General features: G+C 49.2%; 2 protein-coding genes across 2 annotated transcripts in view; both read left to right on the forward strand.

The window, feature by feature from the left end:
* Positions 1 to 14,044, forward strand: part of GLTP (glycolipid transfer protein) — a 29,503-nt gene extending 15,459 nt beyond the window's left edge. The window contains exons 2-5 of the mRNA XM_021675531.2: positions 6,233 to 6,291; positions 7,300 to 7,433; positions 9,586 to 9,736; positions 12,278 to 14,044. Of these exons, the coding sequence (XP_021531206.2) occupies positions 6,233 to 6,291; positions 7,300 to 7,433; positions 9,586 to 9,736; positions 12,278 to 12,460 (527 nt within the window). The 3' untranslated portion in view covers positions 12,461 to 14,044. The remainder of the gene's footprint in view (positions 1 to 6,232; positions 6,292 to 7,299; positions 7,434 to 9,585; positions 9,737 to 12,277) is intronic.
* LOC110569259 (ribosomal biogenesis factor-like) lies at positions 3,903 to 6,226 on the forward strand. Its single transcript, XM_064379471.1, has 3 exons — positions 3,903 to 3,910; positions 4,097 to 4,264; positions 4,727 to 6,226. Exons 1-3 carry the CDS (start codon positions 3,903 to 3,905, stop codon positions 5,064 to 5,066), a joined length of 516 nt encoding a protein of 171 aa, XP_064235541.1. The 3' UTR covers positions 5,067 to 6,226.
* Positions 14,045 to 19,904: the final 5,860 nt, after the last annotated feature.

Genomic DNA, 19,904 nt, shown 5'->3' on the forward strand with positions numbered 1-19,904 from the left:
TAAAAAAGACAGCTTCCTTTCTCCCTGGAGTTAAGATCATGAACTAGAGAACCCTCCAAGTCCCCTCCCTCCCTCCCTCCAGGCAGACAGGTTCTGGGTGGCATTTCAAAGAGCCTGTTTGCTGACAATTAAAAAAAACAAGTTTGGGGTAACTGCAAAACTGGTCAAACAAGAAGGGTAATTTGGGGTTAGGGCTGCATTCTGTAGGAAAGGGAAGGCTCCAGAGCCTGGTAGAAACATGTCATGCTCTATTCAGAGTGGGTGCAGGCTTGAATTTAAACTATTAGAGGCTGGGCGTGGTGGCTCATGCCTGTGATCCCAGCTACTGGGGAGCTGAGGCAGGAGAATCACTTGAACCCGGGATGGGGAGGTTGCAGTGAACCTAGATTGGGCCACTACACTCCAGCCTGGGCAACAGAGTGAGACTCTGTCAAATAAATAAGTAAATAAACAAACTATTAGAAAAGCCACCACATGCTTGAGAATTAAAATCATCTGGTTACCTATTTTCTCTGAGTTCAAAGAATGGTAGCATTCTAGTCAGAAAGGTTAAGGGTGTAGTGGAAGCAGCCTTGGCTCTGGAGTTGTGTCTGAATTCCTGGCACTCCACGTGTAACCCTGGCAGGTCATGTGGCCTCTCTGTGACTTGATGTCCTTGGACTGCACCAAAGGCAAACATAAGCCCAGAGCCAGGGCCGGGCGCAGTGGCTCACGCCTATAATCCCAGCACTTTGGGAGGCCAAGGCGGGTGGATCACGAGGTCAAGAGATCAAGACCATCCTGGTCAATAAGGTGAAACCCCGTCTCTACTAAAAATACAAAAATTAGCTGGGCATGGTGGTGCGCGCCTGTAATCCCAGCTACTCGGGAGGCTGAGGCAGGAGAATTGCTTGAACCCAGGAGAGGCGGAGGTTGCGATGAGCCGAGATCGCACCATTGCACCCCAGTCTGGGTAACAACAGCGAAATTCCGTCTCAAAAAAAAAAAAAAAAAAGCCCAGAGCCTTGGGTGGGTGATGTTGAAACAGGCTTCAGCCCAACCATATACAGAGCACTTCCTGTTTGCACAGCACCTTTGGGCTGTAGAAACCGAAGGTCCTGAACTTGGAGTGGTTAAGTCACTTGGCCAAACTCACACCAGAGCTGAGATTCAAACCCAGGACTGTGGATGCCACTGCTTCAGTGCCACTGCCCCGCTTGATACTACTGCTAATCACAGGCAGCCCACTTCCAGATGCTTCCAGATTAACTTCAGCATGCATGTTTACATAACACAGAGATGCATGCAGAGCTGCCTCTCCTGCCAGGACAGCGGTGTTCCCAGCCCCTGCCTCGCCTCCCTTCTCTTCTGGGCTTCCAGCCCCAGAAGTGCACTGGTGGCAACACATTCCTCCCCCACTGTTGAGCAGGACTTCTGGGCCTGTGCGGTGGCCTCACACACAATAACAGTTGCTGTTAGGCCCAACTCCTGCTGACCACGGCGGCCTCGTGACCCTCGAAGCGCACGGTCAGGAGAACACAAAACAAAAAGCCTTTCTCCCTGTCACCAGGGCAGGGCCATTCAGAACCGCACAAGGACACTGTAGAACATTCTTCTGTGTCTCTGAAATGCATGTTGAATGACCCGAGTCATTGAGAAAAGCTAATAAGCCACCCATGGTCGATGATTATCTGTCATCAAGCCCTGCCATCATCTTTTCACTGGAAAGCTTTGGTTGAAAGCCAGCCAGTGGCAGTAAAAACAATCATGGTCCGTGCTTTGGGCCCTCGCTTTGCACGCGTGACACCTCTCTCTCACAGCAGCCCTGCAGAGGAACATCCTAGAAGGATTTCCATTTTATAAGTAGGGGAACTGAGGCCCAAGTCCCTTCGTGTATCCTCTGCCATCCGGGTTGGATAGGTGCTTAAAACCAGTGCATTGGGGCAGTCTGAACCATGAGAGGGTGTAGAGATGGAGAGGCTGGCTGGGAAATCACTGACAGATCCCACATTTCCCACAGTTCATTCATTCATTCATACATTCATTCCTTCATTCACTCATTCATTCATTCATTCCACAGATGTCATACAAGTACCCACTGGGGTCAGGCATCAGCTGGGTGCTTGAGGCACAGCAGGGAACCTGGTCTCTGCCCTCTTCTGAGCTCAAGTCTGGTGGGAAGACGGTTGGTTTAAAAAAGAAAAAGGTGTTACACATGTGACTATCATCACTGTAACAGTGAAACGTACTTGGAAGAAAAAGTAGAAGAAAGAAATAGGACTTCTATGAGCAAAAAAAACTGACATTACTTTTTCCAATATTTTCTATGAGAAAATTCAAACGTGTAGCAAAGTTGAAAGAATTTTACAGCAAACTGTACTCTACACCTACTACCTAGATTAATATTTTACTATACCTATCTATCCATATATCTACCCATCTGTCCATCAGTCTCATGTAAGCCTTTGGACATGATATATTTTTATTTTTATTTATTTGTTTTTTGAGACAAGAGTTTCGCTCTTGTTGCCCAGGCTGGAGTGCAGTGGTGTGATCTTGGCTCGCTGCAACCTTCGCCTCCCGAGTTCAAGTGATTTTTCTGCCTCAGCCTCCCGAGTGGCTGGGATTACAGGCATGCACCACCACGCCTGGCTAATTTTTGTATTTTTAGTAGAGACAGAGTTTCACCATGTTGGTCAGGCTGGTCTCGAACTCCTGACCTCAGGTGATCTGCCCGTGTCGGCCTCCCAAAGTGCTGGATTACAGGCATAAGCCACCATGCCCGGCCTACATTTTAAATTTTTTTAGAGATGGGATCTCACTCTGTTGCACAGGCTGGAGTGCAGTGATACAATCATAGCTCACTGAAGCCTCGAACTCCTGGGCTTGAGCAGTCCTCCCACCTCAGCCTCCTGAGTAGCTGGGACTACAGGTGCATGCCACCATCTGGCTCATTATACATTTTGGGAGAGGAGGATGTAAAGCCATCAGCTGGATCTGAGGAGCAGCCATACCTCCAAATGGGTTTTGCCAGTCCCCATGTGGCCCATCCATGGCACCTGCCTGCCACCTCTGCCCCCCGTGAGGGTTGGAATTGGCACCCCCTGGTGGCACTGTAGTCATTGGCCGGGGTGGGGGTGTGTGGAGGATCTTGGCTCCGGGGTTATTATGTAATTCAAGAATGCATGGTCTTTCCAGAGAGGCAGTGGTAGCAGTGCTGGAAGAAAAACACCTTCCAGGCTAACAAGTGACATGACCTCCAATGTGGCCTCTGATGTGGCCACCCTAGGGAAGGCTCCAGCATGGCCCCTTGCTGGGAGATTTGCCTCTGCAGATAATGGAAAGAGGCTTAGTTGCTGAGAGAAGACTGCTCTCAACAACTGTGTGAGCCCAGTGTGAGGACAGCATGCCCAGAGCTTGCAGCAGGGGAAGGTGGGAGCCCTGGCCCTAGCGGGGCCTCACGGGGGAGCTCAGAGAAAGTGGCAGGGTTGCAGGTCAAGGATGGGTCTCATTCGGTGGAGGTTCTGGGGGACCCTGTGGCTTCCACAATAATGTCATTTGCTGGGTCACAGCGCCTGACCCTAGTAATGATATGAAGTCATAAAAATGATTGAAGTCCAGGTACTAAGTGCTCACCACTTACCAGGCACTGCTACATGTGTTCAGTGCCTTATTTTTAATTTCTTAAAGAAGCGTATGAAATAAGTACTATTATTGCCCCATTTGACATGTGAGGAAACTGAGGCACATAGAGGCGAGGAGACTTGCTCAGCTGAGGAGTGGTCACGCAGCATTCACACTCCATCTGTCTGAAACCCTAGTCCACCTTCTTTCCATTGGGCCATGGGGTGTTTCTTTAAATGTTTAATGCTGTTTTTCTCATACACCTCTTTTCATAGCTGCAATTAGAATGTTCCAGATGGATGGCCAGGTATGCAGGGTCTCCTTTGGTGGAATTCGGCTGAAGGAAGTTCCTCCCCTAGCCCTTTTGCCTCATGCAGTCGGCTGGTGCACACACTGAGGTCCCTGTCTGGCCTCCTGGGCATTGGCATCACTCCCATGGGGCTGGCACTCACCTCTAGCTTGCTCTGGGGTCTTTTTCACCTGGGCTCTGTAGCAGGCTTAGCAAGCTCACTTTTCTGGACTGGAACAAGGACAGTGAGGTGTCTCGGAAGCCCAGCAGTCTGTCTTCAGGCTCGAAGGTGGAGTCTACATCGAGCCTGCTCAGTAAAGAACCTGCAGACTTCCTTCATGGAAGGAGCGAGATGTCCTGTGACAGCCTGCCGTGGGGGTGACAAAAGAGGGAGAGGAGGAGTGGCAGGCAGCAGGCTGCTCACATTTTAGCAGATACCAGCACTTCAGGAACTGCCAGGCAGTTTCCAGGTCTACATTTTATCAACTCCAAGGTGTTACTTATACGACGCTCCGATATATTATGACCCACCAAGAAAGGAAAACGCCTCCATTTAAGAACATTCTACTGGGTGTGATGGTGTGTGCCTGAAATCCCAGCATTTCGGGAGGCTGAGGCGGGAGGCTCGCTCAAGTCCAGGTGTTGAAGCCTGCAGTGAGCTGTGATCTCGCCACTGTACTCCAGCTTGAGTGCCAGAACAAGACCCTGTCTTTATTTTATTTATTTATTTTTCTTCACTGTTACTTGCCAAAGGACCCTGTCTTTAAAAGCACACATAGGTGCACGCAGATGGCATCACATGGAGCAAGCTTAAGCTGCACGCTACTATTGAAGACAATGGCTGAACAAATTAAGAGGGCAGAAGTCCATGAGTGTATTTCACACAGCCAGCCGAAAACACTTCAAGGCTAAAAACAAAGCCAAACCAGTTACCTCTAATCTTAAGAAGATAAACACTATGAATGATGAAAAAGTCAGCAGAGTAGACGAAGCTTTTGTATTCAAAAACGGCAATCACTTTTGCACTAATCTAATAAATGTACAAGAGAGATTTGCACACTTCTTAAAAGGCCTTTTTCCTGAACCTCTGCAGAAAGAACTGATTCCTCAGCAGCATCATGAAAATAAACTAGTTAATATTGATGAAGCTACAAAACAAATGGCTCAGTTCTAATATAGTGGTGATGCATCTAATTCCCCCAAAAGACCCATAAATTAAATGTTTTATACAATTTAAAAAAACACACATTGTACAGCTCTAGACAAATTTTTTTTAATTCAATCACAGACACCTCATACAGGAGACAAATTTTCTTTATATCCTTATTCTATGAGCTTTTTTCTATTTTAAGAGTTAAGCACTTAAAAAAAAAAACTTTTGTTAAAAACAAAGACAGTTTAGGTCTACACAGGGTCCTGATCATCAAGCTCTGTGATGATCATCAAGATTTGAGACAGAGTCTCCCTATGTCGCCAGGCTGCAGTTCAACGGCGTAATCTCTGCTCACTGCAATCTCCACTTCCTGGGTTCAAGCAGTTCTCCTACGTCAGCCTCCTGAGTAGCTGGGACTACAGGCACACACCACCACGTCCAGCTAATTTTTGTATATTTAGTAGAGACAGGATTTCACCATGTAGACCAAGCTGGTCTTGAACTCCTGACTTCAAGTGATCTGCCCGCCTCAGCCTCCCAAAGTGCTAGGATTACAAGCATGAGCCACCGTGCCAGGCCAAAAAATTTTTTTTCATTAGCTGGGTGTGGTGGTGCGTGCCTGTAGTCCCAGCTACTCCAGAGGCTGAGGCGGAAGAATCGCTTGAACCTAGGAAGTTGAGGCTGCAGTGAGCTATCATACCACTGCACTCCAGCCTGAGTGACAGAGTGAGATCCTGTCTCAAGAAAAACCCCCCAAAAATGCCATTCTGATTCCAGAGATGAACCAAATGTGCGTCTTAAGATTGGATTATTTATTTCAAGCCATCCTCATCACACCTCTGTGATTGGTGCTGTGGCCTCATTTGCCAGGTGGGAAACAGGAAGCTCGGAGAACTGAGCTAGGGGCTATACCTAAGCCCATGCTGCCTTAGTAACACCCAGAAAAACTCAGCTCTCCCTGGGACACACCATGTGACCCGCCCCCCGTGTCCCCATGGCCCTGAAAAATCATTCTTGCTGGGAATCTCTTTTTCTTTCTTTTTTTGAGATGGAGTTCTGCTCTGTCACCCAGGCAGGAGTGCAGTGCCTGGGTGACAGGTGGCGCGATCTTGGCTCACTGCAACCTCTGCCTTCCAGGTTCAAGCGATTGAAGGAAATCTCAATCTCTCTTCTCATTTTGTCCCCAGATTGCCTTGGGTCCCCAGTGTTTACTCCCATTAAGGCAGACATAAGCGGCAACATCACGGTACGTACCTGGCCAGGCAGCCACAGCCCAGGACTTGCGTCAGGAATCTAAGCCCACCCGGGTTCCCAGCACCATGGTCTCAGCTGCAAGCTTCCCAGCCCAAGGAAGGGGAGGGAGACATGGAAGATGGACCCCAAGCTTGTCTGATTGGGGCTCGATGTTCTCGGCCCTCCTCCACAGCCTAGCCTGACTGGGACCGAAGTCTAATTAAAGTGTTGACCCTGAGAAAGAACCTGCTGGTTTTTCATCTATCCCCACCAAATAAGTAAGCCCCTAAGTCCATAGTCAGCATGGGTCTGGCCCTCCCCTTCTCCAATCCTGGTAGTTCCTGATGTCATCTCCCCAGCCATAGACTCCCTCCCTGCCTGTGAGAATCCACGTGGGGCCCAGCCAAGGGCTTGGGACATGCTGCATGGTCTCATTTCTCCATCCCAGCAGCCCTTTGAGGCTGGTCCTATGTTATCCCCTTTTTACAGATGAGGAAGCTGAGACTCAGAGGGGTTGAAGGACTCACTTAAGGTCACAAGCAAGTAAGTGGCAGAGCTGGGATTCAGACCCAGGCCTACCCGGCTGTATCTCAGAGGCCTTCGTTCCTGGATGTCTGAATCTTCAGAACCTATTTCCACTTGTCCACCAAAGCAGAACTTCAGATGCTTGGTGTCTGAGGCAGTGTCAGTAGCGGCTGGAGAACATGGACTCTGTACCGACTGTGTGACCTTGGGCAAGTCTATGCCCCTCTGTGAGCCTCAGTGTTTCTGCCTGTAAAATGGGATAATGACAGCAACATCAGGGTTGCCACTGGGATCACATAAGGCAGTGCCTATAAAGCACTTGGCAATTCCTGGTTCATGCGAACAGTTGTAATTATTGTTATAAGTTTTGTCCCTGCTACTCCTGGAGCGCAGGAAGGAGCGGGAGATGCTGGTGGGGTGCTCTTCACCCAGCGTGCGGGCCAGATGTCTGTGGAGGCAACTTACCCAAGGGAAAATCCTGTGTGCTCCATTTCAGAAAATCAAAGCAGTGTATGACACCAACCCAGCCAAGTTCCGGACCCTGCAAAACATCCTGGAGGTGGAGAAAGAAATGTATGGAGCAGAGTGGCCCAAAGTAGGGGCCACACTGGCGCTGATGTGGCTGAAAAGGTGACGGGCTCAGGTGGCAAGGCCCGTGCTCTGGGCTGCAAAGGAGGGAAAGCAAACTCATCACTGTTCCGTGGTGGCAGCTCAGGCTGGGAAGGTCACTCCCCAGCCCTTCCAGTGTGATGCCAGTTAATGGCTGGGAAAAGGCCTCCCGAGGGCCAGGGTCTGGCTGACAGTGATGCTTCCTGGTTCCAGTCCCATCAGAGCATATGAGTGAGCGCATACCCCCATCCGGGCATTGTGCTAAGCTCTTTATACGCCTGGTTGGGTTTCATATGCTGTAAGTTAGGTGTGGTAGCTATTCGCATCTCAGAGGAGGCCGCTGGTGTTTCTTGAGGCCAAATCACGTGCCCATGTCATCTAGCACAGTTGTGCAAGTTGCGTACTACATAGAGGTATCCTGTTTAGGGCTGGTCACATGTACAAAGTGGGTTTGTATGTCATGACAGTTTCTTGGTAAAATTACACCATCTTGAGAAGGAGTTCTTTTATTTTTATTTTTTATTTTTAGACAGAATCTCGCTCTGTTGCCCAGGCTGGAGTGCAGTGGTGCAGTCTCAGCTCACTGCTGCCTCCACCTCTCGGATTCAAGCAATTTTTGTGCTTCAGCCTCCTGAGTAGCTTGGATTACAGGTGTGCACCACCATGCCTGTTTAATTTTTGTTTTTTGTTTTTTTTTTTGAGACAGAGTCTCACTTTGTTACCAGCCTGAAGTGCAATGGCACAATCTCAGCTCACTGCCACCTCTGCTTCCTAGGTTCAAGCGATTCTCCTGCCTCAGCCTCCTGAGTAGCTGGGACTACAGGCACGCATCACCATGCCCAGCTAACTTTTGTATTTTTAGTAGAGATGGGGTTTCACCATCTTGGCCAGAATGGTCTTGATCTCTTGACCTCATGATCCACCCATCTTGGCCTCCCAAAGTGCTAGGATTACAGGTGTGAGCCACTGCGCCCAGCCTAATATTTGTATTTTTAGTAGAGACAGGGCTTCACCATTGTTGGCCAGCCTGGTCTCAAACTTCTGGCTTCAAGTGATCCGCCCACCTTAGCTCCCAAAGTGTTGGGATTACAGGTGTGAGCCATCATGCCTGGCCTTGAGGAGGAGCTCTATCTCATTTGCACAAATACATCCTATGGGCTGGTTTGAACCTATGCTGTTCTCTACCAGCTACAGATTCGTCAGCCCTCAAGCCCAGCACTTCTGTCCCTTAGAGCACCTCACCCTGACTCAATCCCTACCCCACTGCAGGGAGGGAGCAGAGCAGCTCACCTGGTGACTCCAGTGAGAGAGTGAGGGGCAGCAAAGGAAAGAGCCTGCCTGGGGGTGAGGCAGGCAGGTTCACATCCTTTTTTTTTTTTTTTTCTTTTTTCACTATCCACCTGGAGGTACGGGTTCACATTCTGGCCTGTGACTGAGCCTTTCTAGGGGACCCTCAATGCTTTCTTCTGTGAAATGATCTGATCATACCAAGCTCAGCCTCATGGGCCTGAGGGAAGCAAGAGATGAGATCATGGGTGCTAAGGGGTGGGCCCTGGTGAGATGTTTGATGTGGACTCCTTGCTGTGCCCCATCCACTTCTCCTGGCTCATGAAACATTACCCTACCCATCGAGGAAAGGCTCAGGTGGCCATTGGAGGATGCCCGGGGAGGTCTCAGGTACAGGGGCAACGAAGCAGATTTAGAAAGATGCTGAGGGCTGGAAGTGGAGGTGGGGAGCCCGGGGCATGTGAGGCCAGTCTCGGCAGTGTGCCCAGTGTGTCCGCAGTCTGTGGTCCATGAGCCCTTTGAGGGCTAGCGCTGTGGCGTCATTCCTTAAGCACTGATGGCTGCCTACCCTGTGCCAGACTGTGGGGGTCACGTGGACACAGAAATGGACAAGGCAGCCCCAGACCCATCCCTCATGGATCTTCCAGCCAGTGGGACCGTTGTCACAGGCCAGCACCAGGCCTGGAGGAGAGAAGGTGCTTGGGAGATAGTGAATGGAGCCAAGTGGTCACATTACTTGTAAGCAGAAGGGAAGATGATTAGGGAATAATAACTCCCGCTGGGGTGTACATATTCCTGGCTCACAGTAGGTGCCTAATTCAGAGTCTATCAGGGTCTTCATAGCAGAACTGTGCAGGTCCTAACCAACCTCCTCCCTGGGCCGTAGGGGCCTCCGTTTCATCCAGGTCTTCCTCCAGAGCATCTGCGATGGGGAGCGGGACGAGAATCACCCCAACCTCATCCGTGTCAACGCCACCAAGGCCTATGAGATGGCCCTCAAGAAGTACCATGGCTGGATCGTGCAGAAGATCTTCCAGGTGAGCCACGCCCACCAGCCCCAAAGGACCACACAGGTTCTGCTCCCTGCTCTGCCGCTGCTTGGCCGAGGCTTCCTGGCCTGTGAGGCTGTGGGGCTCAGGAAGGGCTCCCCCGTTTATTTGGGTGAGGCTGGTATACTGAGAGGTTCCCCTCCTGTGCCCTTGGCCCGCCCCATTCATGGCCACGGCAGGTGTCACTGTAGATACTCCATGGTGTTTCTCTTTGGGGCCTTGGCCTGTGAGGCCCAGTGGGGGGGCAACAAGAGAAACCATGGGGAAGGCCCTGGAGGACCCCAAGTTGATGGTGACCCAGCATGACAGCCCCCAAATTCAGCCTAGATCCCCACCTGGGGCACGTGGGGAAAGAAGGGCCCCATCCCTCTGGGAGCATCTGCTGAAAGGCCCTTTGGGTTCTTGGTAGCTTGTGTTGGGGTGACATTGGCCAGGGCTCCTAGAAATGAGGCTGCAGTACCTGCCTGGTTAGCTGAGAGCCCCAGGGTTGGTCACTGGCCTGAGATCCCTGCTCAGGAGACATCCGAAGGCCCTCTGGCTGCCCTGTGCCATGCCCATCACTTGCTGCTTGTGGCCCTCATCTCACCTGCGTGTCCCTGCCCAGCCTGTTCCAGCCACTCTTTCTGCTGCAGCTCCCTCTGCCTGCCCACCCTGGCTGCCATGAGAACGAGGGGCTGACGGGCCCTGTTCAGTGTTCCTGTGGGGTACAGGCTGCAGGCAGCCTGGGGCAGAAGCCAGTATGGTTCCAGAGAGGAAGAGCTGGTCATAGGCTGAGATGCATGGCAGTCCCTGGGCCATCCACCCTGGCAGAGCTGGAAACAGGCTCATTCCTATGGCCCCTCGAGAGTTCCACAGTGCATTGCCCCTACAAATTCTCAAATCACCCCAATAATAACACTGTGTCCTTTGTACCTGGCCAAGGGCAGCTACCCATGAATTATAATCTTCACAAACGCACCACAAAGTGGGCACTGTTCTCACCTCTATTTCCCAGATGAGGACAGTGACGCTCAGACCAGGTCACCCAACACAAAAATGGGGGGCTGTGATCCTACTTCCCTGAGCCTCAGTATCCTCATCTTTCAAATGGGTATAAAATAAGCCCTACTCAAAGAGTCATTGTGATGATTAAATGAATTCATCAGTATAAAGTGCTTGACACGTGGTTCACATGGTTTACACTCAGACATCAAAGCTATTATTATTATTTTTTTGAGACAGGGTCTCACTCTGTCGCCTAGGCTAGAGTGCAATGGTGCAGCCTTAGCTCACTGCAACCTCCACTTCCCAGGCTCAAGCGATTCTCCAGCCTCAGTCTCCTGAGTAGTTGGGACTACAGGTGTGAGCCACCAATGCCTAGCTAATTTTTATATTTTTTGTAGAGATGAGCTTTCACCATATTGCCCTACCTGGTCTCGAACTCCTGAACTTAAAGCAATTCTGTTATCTCAGGCTCCCAAAGTGCTAGGATTACAGGCATGATGAGGCGCCGTGCCCGGCTAGCCTACGCTTTTTATCCAGTTGCACCTTTCTTCTTCTGGCTCTGAAATTCTGTGAATTTCTAATTCTCTGCACTTTTCAAGTATCAGAGCAACCGTGATATTTAGAGAAGTATCGCCCCCCTAAGGACAGAAAAGAGACCACAGCACAGATTAGCAGTCTTCTCCCCAGCTCAGAAAGTGGGTTTTTCTGAATGTATTTTGCATATGAAAAGGACATTAAAAAAGAAAGAAAAGAAAGTGGGTTTTCCGAAGGAGTAGTTCACCTTTTCCAGAGCAGAGAACCCAGAGGGAAAAGACTCAACCATGCTGAACACCTACTGTGTGCCTGGTGTTGTGCTGAGCGCCTACCGTATGCCTGGTGCTATGTCAAGCACTTTGTACAACAGCCTTAATCCTTATAAAAGCAACCGGAATGACCGAGTGCAGTGGCTAACGCCTGTAATCCCAGGACTTTGGGAGGTTGAGGTGGGCGGATCACCTGAGGTCGGGAGTTCAAGACCAGCCTGACCAACATGGAGAAATCCCGCCTTAACTAATAAAAACACAAAAAATTAGCTGGGTGTGGTGGTGCCTGTAATCCCAGCTACTCAGGAGGCTGAGGCAGAATTGCTTGAACCTGGGAGGCTGAGATCGCACCATTGCACTCCAGCCTGGGCAAGAAGAGTGAAACTCCATTTCAGAAAACAAAACAAAACAAAACAAAAAACCGATTAGGTGGGAGCCATTATCCCCACTTTGCAGATGAGGAAACTGAAGCTCAGAGAGGCTAAGTGACTTGCTCAAGGCTCACAGCTAGTTGGTGGCCCAAACTGGCATTTGCACCCAGGTCTGTCTGTCCCCAAAGCTGATGTCCTTCCTGCTGTCTCTCAAAATACACCTCCCTTTTCCTTTCCCTTCCAACACCTCAAATAGCACAGCCCCCTGTCCAGCACGGACCCAGGGGAGACCCTCCTGGAACCCTGTCTGCTGGCCTGGCTTCTCCGCCCCTGCTAACGCTGTGCCTACCTCCCTTCTTGCCCGTCTCAAGGCAGCGCTGTATGCAGCCCCCTATAAGTCTGACTTCCTGAAAGCACTCTCCAAGGGGCAGAATGTGACAGAGGAGGAGTGCCTGGAGAAGATCCGCCTCTTCCTAGTCAACTACACAGCCACCATCGATGTCATCTATGAGATGTACACCCAGATGAATGCGGAGCTTAACTACAAGGTGTAGTCATGCCCACCGCTGGGCACGCCCCCGCCTTGAGGCCACACGGAGAAACATGCAAACCAGAATCACTGTGAATCAAGTCAGCGGCTGCCCCTGGCCTGCATCCCCCAGAGCAGCCCAGGTTCCTGCCAGAGTCTGCAGGGGCAGCACTCGTTTTTTAAGTCTTTTTTTGTTTTGGTCTATTCTAAAGGACCGGTAAATAATGATCTTACTTCCAAATCTCCTTGGAATTTCACGACAGCACAGACTGACTTATGCCTTCATTTCAGTGTGGTGAAAATCGATTAACACTTCTAACGAATAAGTCCTAGGGTTTTTTGGTTTTGTTTTGTCGCCAATGAGGAACACAACTCTGGGGGAGTGATGTCATCCACCTCACTTTAAAAATAAGCACATGATGGCCGGGCGCGGTGGCTTGCGCCTGTAATCCCAGCACTTTGGGAGGCAGAGGCGGGCGGATCACCTGAGGTCTGGAGTTCGAGACCAGCCTGACCAACATGGTAAAACCCTGTCTCTACTAAAAACACAAAAAATTAGCCAGGCGTGGTGGTGCATGCCTATGGTTCCCGCTACTTGGGAGGCTGAGGCAGGAGAATTGCTTGAACCCGGGAGGCGGAGGTTGCAGTGAACCGAAGTTGCACCATTGCACTCCAGCCTGGGCAACAAGAGTGAAACTCATTCTCAAAAAAAAAATTAAAAAAAAAAGATGCGGGTGGATCACTTGAGGTCACAGTTCGAGACTAGCCTGACCAACATGGTGAAACCCTGTCTTTACTAAAAATACAAAATTAGCCAGGTATGGTGGCGCACACCTGTAATCCCAGCTTATTGGGAGGCTGAGGCAGGAGAATTGCTTGAACCTGGGAGGCGGACATTGTTGTAGCCAAAATCCTGCCACTGCACTCCAGCCTGGGCAACAAGAGTGAAACTCCATCTCAAAAAAAAAAAAAAAGCACGTGACCTTTTATGAGGCTCTTGCTGTATTGCTATTTTGGTATTTTAAGGACTATGAAGAGTTTGATTTGAAATTATGCAGGGTCCCTATGTGGGTTTTTTTTTTACAAAAAGCAAACTTGTATGTATTCTCATGCGGTTTGCACGGCCCAGCCTCACAGCACCGTTATAAACCCTGCTCTTTCTGACTGTCTTTTGCTATACAGGTTTTGTTTGTTTGTTTGTTTTTACAGCTGAAACCAACCAGCAAGCCCTCGATGACCAAGAGGCGTTTCTTTCAAAGCTATAGGGCACAAACAATTGACCATAGATTACTAAGTTTGCATTCTTCTGCAGAATTATTTCCTTCAGGGACAGATTTTCCAACCTAAGAAACTACCTACTGTATGTATTCTCTTGACCGGGAGAGATGAACCCTTCAGCTGCTAAGACCCAAGAAAACGCCTCACTGCCTTAACTTTACTGTTCTTCCTGGCGCTAAAAAGAGCTGTATTTTTTAAAGTGCTGGGGCAAACAAAGCAACCCCAAAAGAATTGATGTGTGTTTAAAAAAAAAAACCCAATGAGGAACAATTGGTGATTTTTATGCAGAAACTAAATAATCCTTAATAAATAAATCTATTTTGGAATCACATCTGTGTACTATATTGGTTCTTGATTTTTTTTTTTCTTTTCTGCTTTAGAAATTACAACTGGGGACCCTTACAGATCCTACCAAGAGTCCAGGCGCGGTGACTCCTGCCTGTAATCCCAGCACTTTGGGAGGTCAAGGCGGTTGGATCACTTGAGGTCAGGAGTTCAAGACCAACCTGGCCAACATGGTGAAACCCCATCTCTATTAAAAATACAAAAAAAATAAAATTAGCTGGGCACAATAGTCGGCACCTGTAATCCTAGCTACTCTGGAGGCTGAGGTGAGGCAGGAGAATTGCTTGAACCTGGGAGGCAGAGTTTGCAGTGAGCTGAGATTGAGACAACACTGTACTCCAGCCTGGGCGACAGAGCAAGACTCTGTCTAAAAACAAAAAGAAAAACAAAAAACCAAGAACCTGTTTTCTGGCCTCCATGGTTTTAAAATTTTATTTATTTATTTTATTATTTTAAAATGTTTTTGTAGAGATTGGGGTCTCGCTATGTTGCCCAGGCTGGTCTCAATCTCCTAGCCTCAAGCAATCCTCCTGCCTCAGCCTCCCAAGGGTTGGGATTATAGGCGTGAGCCACTGCACCAGGCCTGGCCTGCATGGTTTTAAAAAACAGAACTGGTTGCTGCATTGAGAAATGGGAATTTCACATAAGAATCTTGGGTTTCGGCAGGGCGAGGTGGCTCACACCTGTTCTCCCAGAACTTTGGGAGGCCAAGGCATGTGGATCACTTGAAGTCAGGAGTTCAAGACCAGCCTAGCCAACATGGTGAAACCCTGTCTTTACTAAAAATACAAAAACTACCCAGGTGTGGTGCCTGTAATCCCAGCTACTTGGGAGGCTGAGGCAGGAGAATTGCTTGAACCTGGGAGAGGGAGATTGCAGTAAGCTGAGATCACACCACTGCACTCCACCAGCCTGGCTGATAGAGTGAGACTCTGTCTCAAAATATATATGTATAAATCTTGGGTTTCAGTAGCCATAAAAAAGAATGAGAATGAGTTCATGTTCTTTGTAGGGACATGGATGAAGCTGGAAGCCATCATTCTCAGCAAACAGGAACAGAAAACCAAACATCACATGTTCTCACTCATAAGTTGGAGTTGAACAATGAGAACACTTGGACACGGGGAGGGGAACAGCACACACTGGGGCCTATTGGGGGGTGGGGGGGTAAGGGGAGGGAGAGCATTAGGACAAATACCTAACGCATGCAGGGCTTAAAACCTAGATGACGGGTTGACAGGTGCAGCAAACCACCATGGCACATGGATACCCATGTAACTCAAAAAAAAAAACAAAAAAAACATGAATCTTGGGTTTCTAGCTTTTGAAAAACCAGGCTGCCTGGCAGGAGTTGAGAGATGACTGCCCCCTTAGCTGGGCAGGGCAAAGGAAGGAGGAATCAATTCTACACTTTGCCTGAGCCTCCACCCATCCCTGTCGCCTCCTCACCCCTCCACCGGTTTGCACTATTTCATGGGCTGTTGTTTTTTTCTGATTCTAGGGTTAAATGTAGAGGGAAATATTTATTTTATTTTGTTCCTGCTCCTGTCAAGCTTATAATCTAGTGGGCAAGATGGACCCGTAAATCAATAATGATGAAATAGAGTGGTCAGTTCCCAGAGGGAACCTGGAGCCTCAGAGGAGGGGCGGCAGCCTGGACTGTATCTTAGGGAACTGGGGCGTGTACTGAGACTCTGTGGAAGTTTGGGGGTGGGGGAGCCTAGTAGAAGAGGAGGGGCAGGGGACAACTTCAAGGCACAAGCAAAGACCTGGTGGCTTGACCCAGAGCAGGCTGCGTATGTGTGTATCACATTGCACTATTAAGGGATTTGACTTGACCCTGAAAATTATGGTACACCTTCAAGGCTCTTGTGTACAATCGAATATACCCAGGTATATGCAGATACCCAGTTTGGAAAGCTCCCTCTGACGTCAAGAGATGGAAGCCTGAAATAAGGTTTTTCGTGTCTGTGATTGTATTATATTTTCTAATAGTCCTCAGATTAGGGATGCTACTGTTCATTCTAAGCTCTAATTCCTTTTTAGGTTTTTTCCCCTTTGGATTTCCTAGAAATACAGAATTCTGTCTCTCCTTTTTAAAGTGATTTTTTTTTTTTTTGAGACAGAGTCTAGCTCTGTCACCCAGGCTGGAGTGCAATGGTGTGGTCTCAGCTCACTGCAGCCTCCACCTCCTGGGTTAAAGTGATTCTCTTGCCTCAGCCTCCCAAGTAGCTGGGATTATAGGCACACATCACCACATCCAGCTAATTTTTATTGTTGTGGTTGTTTTTGGAGACAGAGTCTTGCCTCCCAGCCTGGAGTGCAGTGGCACGATCTTGGCTCACTGCAACCTCTGCCTCTCAAGTTCCAGCAATTCTCCTGCCTTAACCTCCAAGTAGCTGGAATTACAGGCGTGCACCACCATGCCCAGCTAATATATTTTTTTTTTTTTGAGACGGAGTTTCGCTCTTGTTACCCAGGCTGGAGTGCAATGGCGCGATCTCGGCTCACCGCAACCTCCGCCTCCTGGGTTCAGGCAATTCTCCTGCCTCAGCCTCCTGAGTAGCTGGGATTACAGGCACGCGCCACCGTGCCCAGCTAATTTTTTGTATTTTTAGTAGAGACGGGGTTTCACCATGTTTACCAGGATGGTCTCGATCTCTTGACCTCATGATCCACCCGCCTCGGCCTCCCAAAGTGCTGGGATTACAGGTGTGAGCCACCGCGCCCGGCCATATTTTTGTATTTTTAGTAGAGACAGCGTTTCACCATGTTAGCCAGGCTGGTCTCAAACTCCTGACTGCAAGTGATCCATCCGCCTCGGCCTCCCAAAGTGCGGGGATTACAGGCGTGAGCCGCTGTTCCCGGCCTTTAAATGATCTTTTCTTTATGTCTCTAACATAATATGGTGAGAACCGGGAGGGCGATTTTTTTGTAGAAGTCAGGGATTTTTGCACACCAACCCCTGTTTTTGATACCTGTGGGGACCCTGGGAGCATTTTGGGTTTTTGACTCCAGAGCCAAAAGCTAGCAGGGCATCTATGCCCTTCTCATTTCATCCTTGTTAAAGTGGGACTGAATTCCACCTGGGGCAGGGAGGAAAGAACACACATTGATCACTATATAACAAGCAGGCCCTGCAAAAGTGCTCTATACAAATCATTTCACAACCACTTGAGACGTGGACCTCAGTAGCCCTGTTTATCAGAAAAGGAAATTGAACCCCTGAGGGTGTGGCAAAGAGACTTGCCCAGGGTAACCCAGCCAGATGTGGGGCCACAGGAGTTTCACGTCCATCTTCAAATCTGTCCTCGGCTGTGTTCACTTGGTGCCAGCTGACAGGGAGCCCAGCTTCAGCACACCTCCTGCCAGGATGTGTCCTGCTGATGGGGTGCTGCCTTATCTGACCCAGGTTAATCCCATACTGTACAGAAACCCAAATTAGCGCAAATGTTTGAAGAGGGTTGACATTCACTTGTTGATTCATCCAATTAAAACTCACCGAGACCATTACAATGCAACATTTCAAACCCATTGTAATATATCACTGTTATAGACAAGGAACTGAAATTCACTTTGTAACAATTAAGCAGCAGAAGAACTTTTTTTTTTTTTTTTTGAGGAGTCTCACTCTGTTGCCAGGCAGGAGGGCAGAGGCACGATATTGACTCAGTGCCACCTCCGACTCCCTGGTTCAAGTGATTATCCTGCCTCAGCCTCCCAAGTAGCTGAGATTACAGGCACGTGCCCCCACGCCAAGCTGATTTTTGTATTTTTAGTAGAGACGAGGTTTCACCATGTTGGCCAGGATGGTCTTGATCTCCTGACCCCATTATCTGCCCCCTCAGCCTCCCAAAGTGCTGGGATTATAGGCATGAGCCTCCAAGCATGGCCAGAACTTTTTTCTTTTTAAAGACAGGGTCTTACTTTGTCACCCAGGATGGAATGCAGCTGTGCAATTATAGCTCAGTGCAATCTCAAACTCCTGGGCTCAAGGGATACTTCTGCCTCAGCCTCCCTAGTAGCTGGTACTACAGGCATGCACCACCACGCCTGGCTAATTTTTTTAAAAAATGGGGTCTTGCTCTGTGGCCCAGACTGGAGTGCAGCGGTGCGATCTCAGCTCACTGCAGCCTCTACCTCCTGGATTCAAATGATTCTGCCTCAGCCTCCCGAGTAGCTGGGATTACAGGTGCCCACCACCATACCCAGCTAATTTTTGTATTTTTAGTAAAGATGGAGTTTCACCATGTTGGCCAGGCTGGTCTCGAACTCCTGACCTCAGGTGATCTGCCCACCTTGGCCTCCCAAAGTGCTGGAATTACAGGCGTGAGCCATAGCATCCAGCCCCGGCTAATCTTAAAAAAATTTTTTTTGTATTGACCATGTTGTCCACACTGGTTTAAGGGGCCTTTATCCATTCCTGTACGAGGGCTAGGATAAGTTTAAAGCAACTGAGATAAAATGCAGAAATAGCAATGACACAGTTTTCAAAACTAACTTTGGGATTAAAGAGGAAGTATGTAGACAATTATATTTTGTTAAAGATTTATAAGAACAAGGAGATTTGGCTAGTGTCACATGAGAGACCATTACCCAAGGACAAAGAAGGTTCACAAACCTCCTCCCGACCCTTGCCAGCACCCAGATGTCTGCAGTTGGCATCTTTCTCTCCCCCCTTACCTAACATAGAAGACAAGGCCAAACCCACATAATTCTAAGAAGGCTCTTCAGAACATTTAGGTCATCTGGGTTTGCTGGTCCTCCGAAATAAAGTCACTTTCCTTGCCCCAGCTCCTTGCCTCTCGACTTAGTGGTTGTCATGCTGGGATCAGAAGGCGTTTGGACTCAGTTACAGCTTCACCTTTCAGAGCTTCAGTTTCCTTGTCTGTAACACACAGGGCTTGTTGAGAGGCTTCAATGACATGTTACCATTTGTAAGGTAATAAGAACAATGTTTGGAGCATAGTAAGCTGCCTTAGTAGGTGTTCAATAAAACTGCAGGAATATGTTTACGTGATGGGGGTGTACGGTGATGAGATCGAGTACTGGAGTCCTGGGTCTGCTGTTTATTAGGGAGGTAGACTTGGACAGCTCATTTCACCCCTCCCAGCCTCAGTTTCCTCCTCCATACAATTGGAATACCAACAGTTACCCGCTCACTGAGTCAATGAAGCTGCCCAGGCAGGCGCTTATCTGCGTAATCGTTCAACGTTGACCAATTACCGTCGTTTGCAGGAGGTTATATGGTGACACCACACTTCGGTTCTGCTGGTCAGTGGACGGGCTCCCGGATTCACTCTGGTCCCACCGCCCTGCGCCTGCGCACTAAGCGCCTGCAGCTCCCACGGGCCCGGTAGATGGCGCTGTCTCCATTGCACCGCAGAAGCAGAGCTGGGAGGCCCCGCCAGGCCCTGCGCTTCCCCGCACCCCATGGCTCCCGCCCGCTCCCAAAGTGGGTGGGACGGAGGGAGGGCAGGAGGGAAAGGAGAACTTGTCCTCCTACTTTGCTCTGGCTGTTTCCTGAGAGCTAATGAGAAGCCTCACTTGAACACGGTTGGGAAAGTTTGCAGCTCCTCCAGCAGATGCTCCTCCAGGCCTTGACTTCACACCGGCCCCAGTGTGGTCATTAGGTGGGTCCTGTTATTTTCTCAGTTACTACTGCCACCAGCACCACCACCACCACCTAACAATTCTTGGGTTCAAGTCCAGGTTCTGAATCTTTGTAGTTTTGTGCCCAGGACAAGTCAGTTCCCCCCTCTGAGCCTCAGTTTCTGCATCTGTGAAATGGGACAGAAACATCTCTCTCTAACTTGCAGGATTACATGAAATAAGGTGAGTAAAAT

Source organism: Aotus nancymaae, unplaced genomic scaffold, assembly GCF_030222135.1.
Source record: "Aotus nancymaae isolate 86718 unplaced genomic scaffold, 86718_ANA_hifiasm-v0.15.2.pri h1tg000021l, whole genome shotgun sequence".
In the NCBI taxonomy this organism is placed as follows: domain Eukaryota; kingdom Metazoa; phylum Chordata; class Mammalia; order Primates; family Aotidae; genus Aotus; species Aotus nancymaae.

What these genes read in the sequence shown, in the direction of transcription:
- LOC110569259 (XM_064379471.1), top strand. An exon ending in ATGTCCTGTGACAGCCTGCC is followed by an intron (nt 4,265 to 4,726) that starts GTGGGGGTGACA and finishes CTACTATTGAAG; the next exon opens with ACAATGGCTGAACAAATTAA.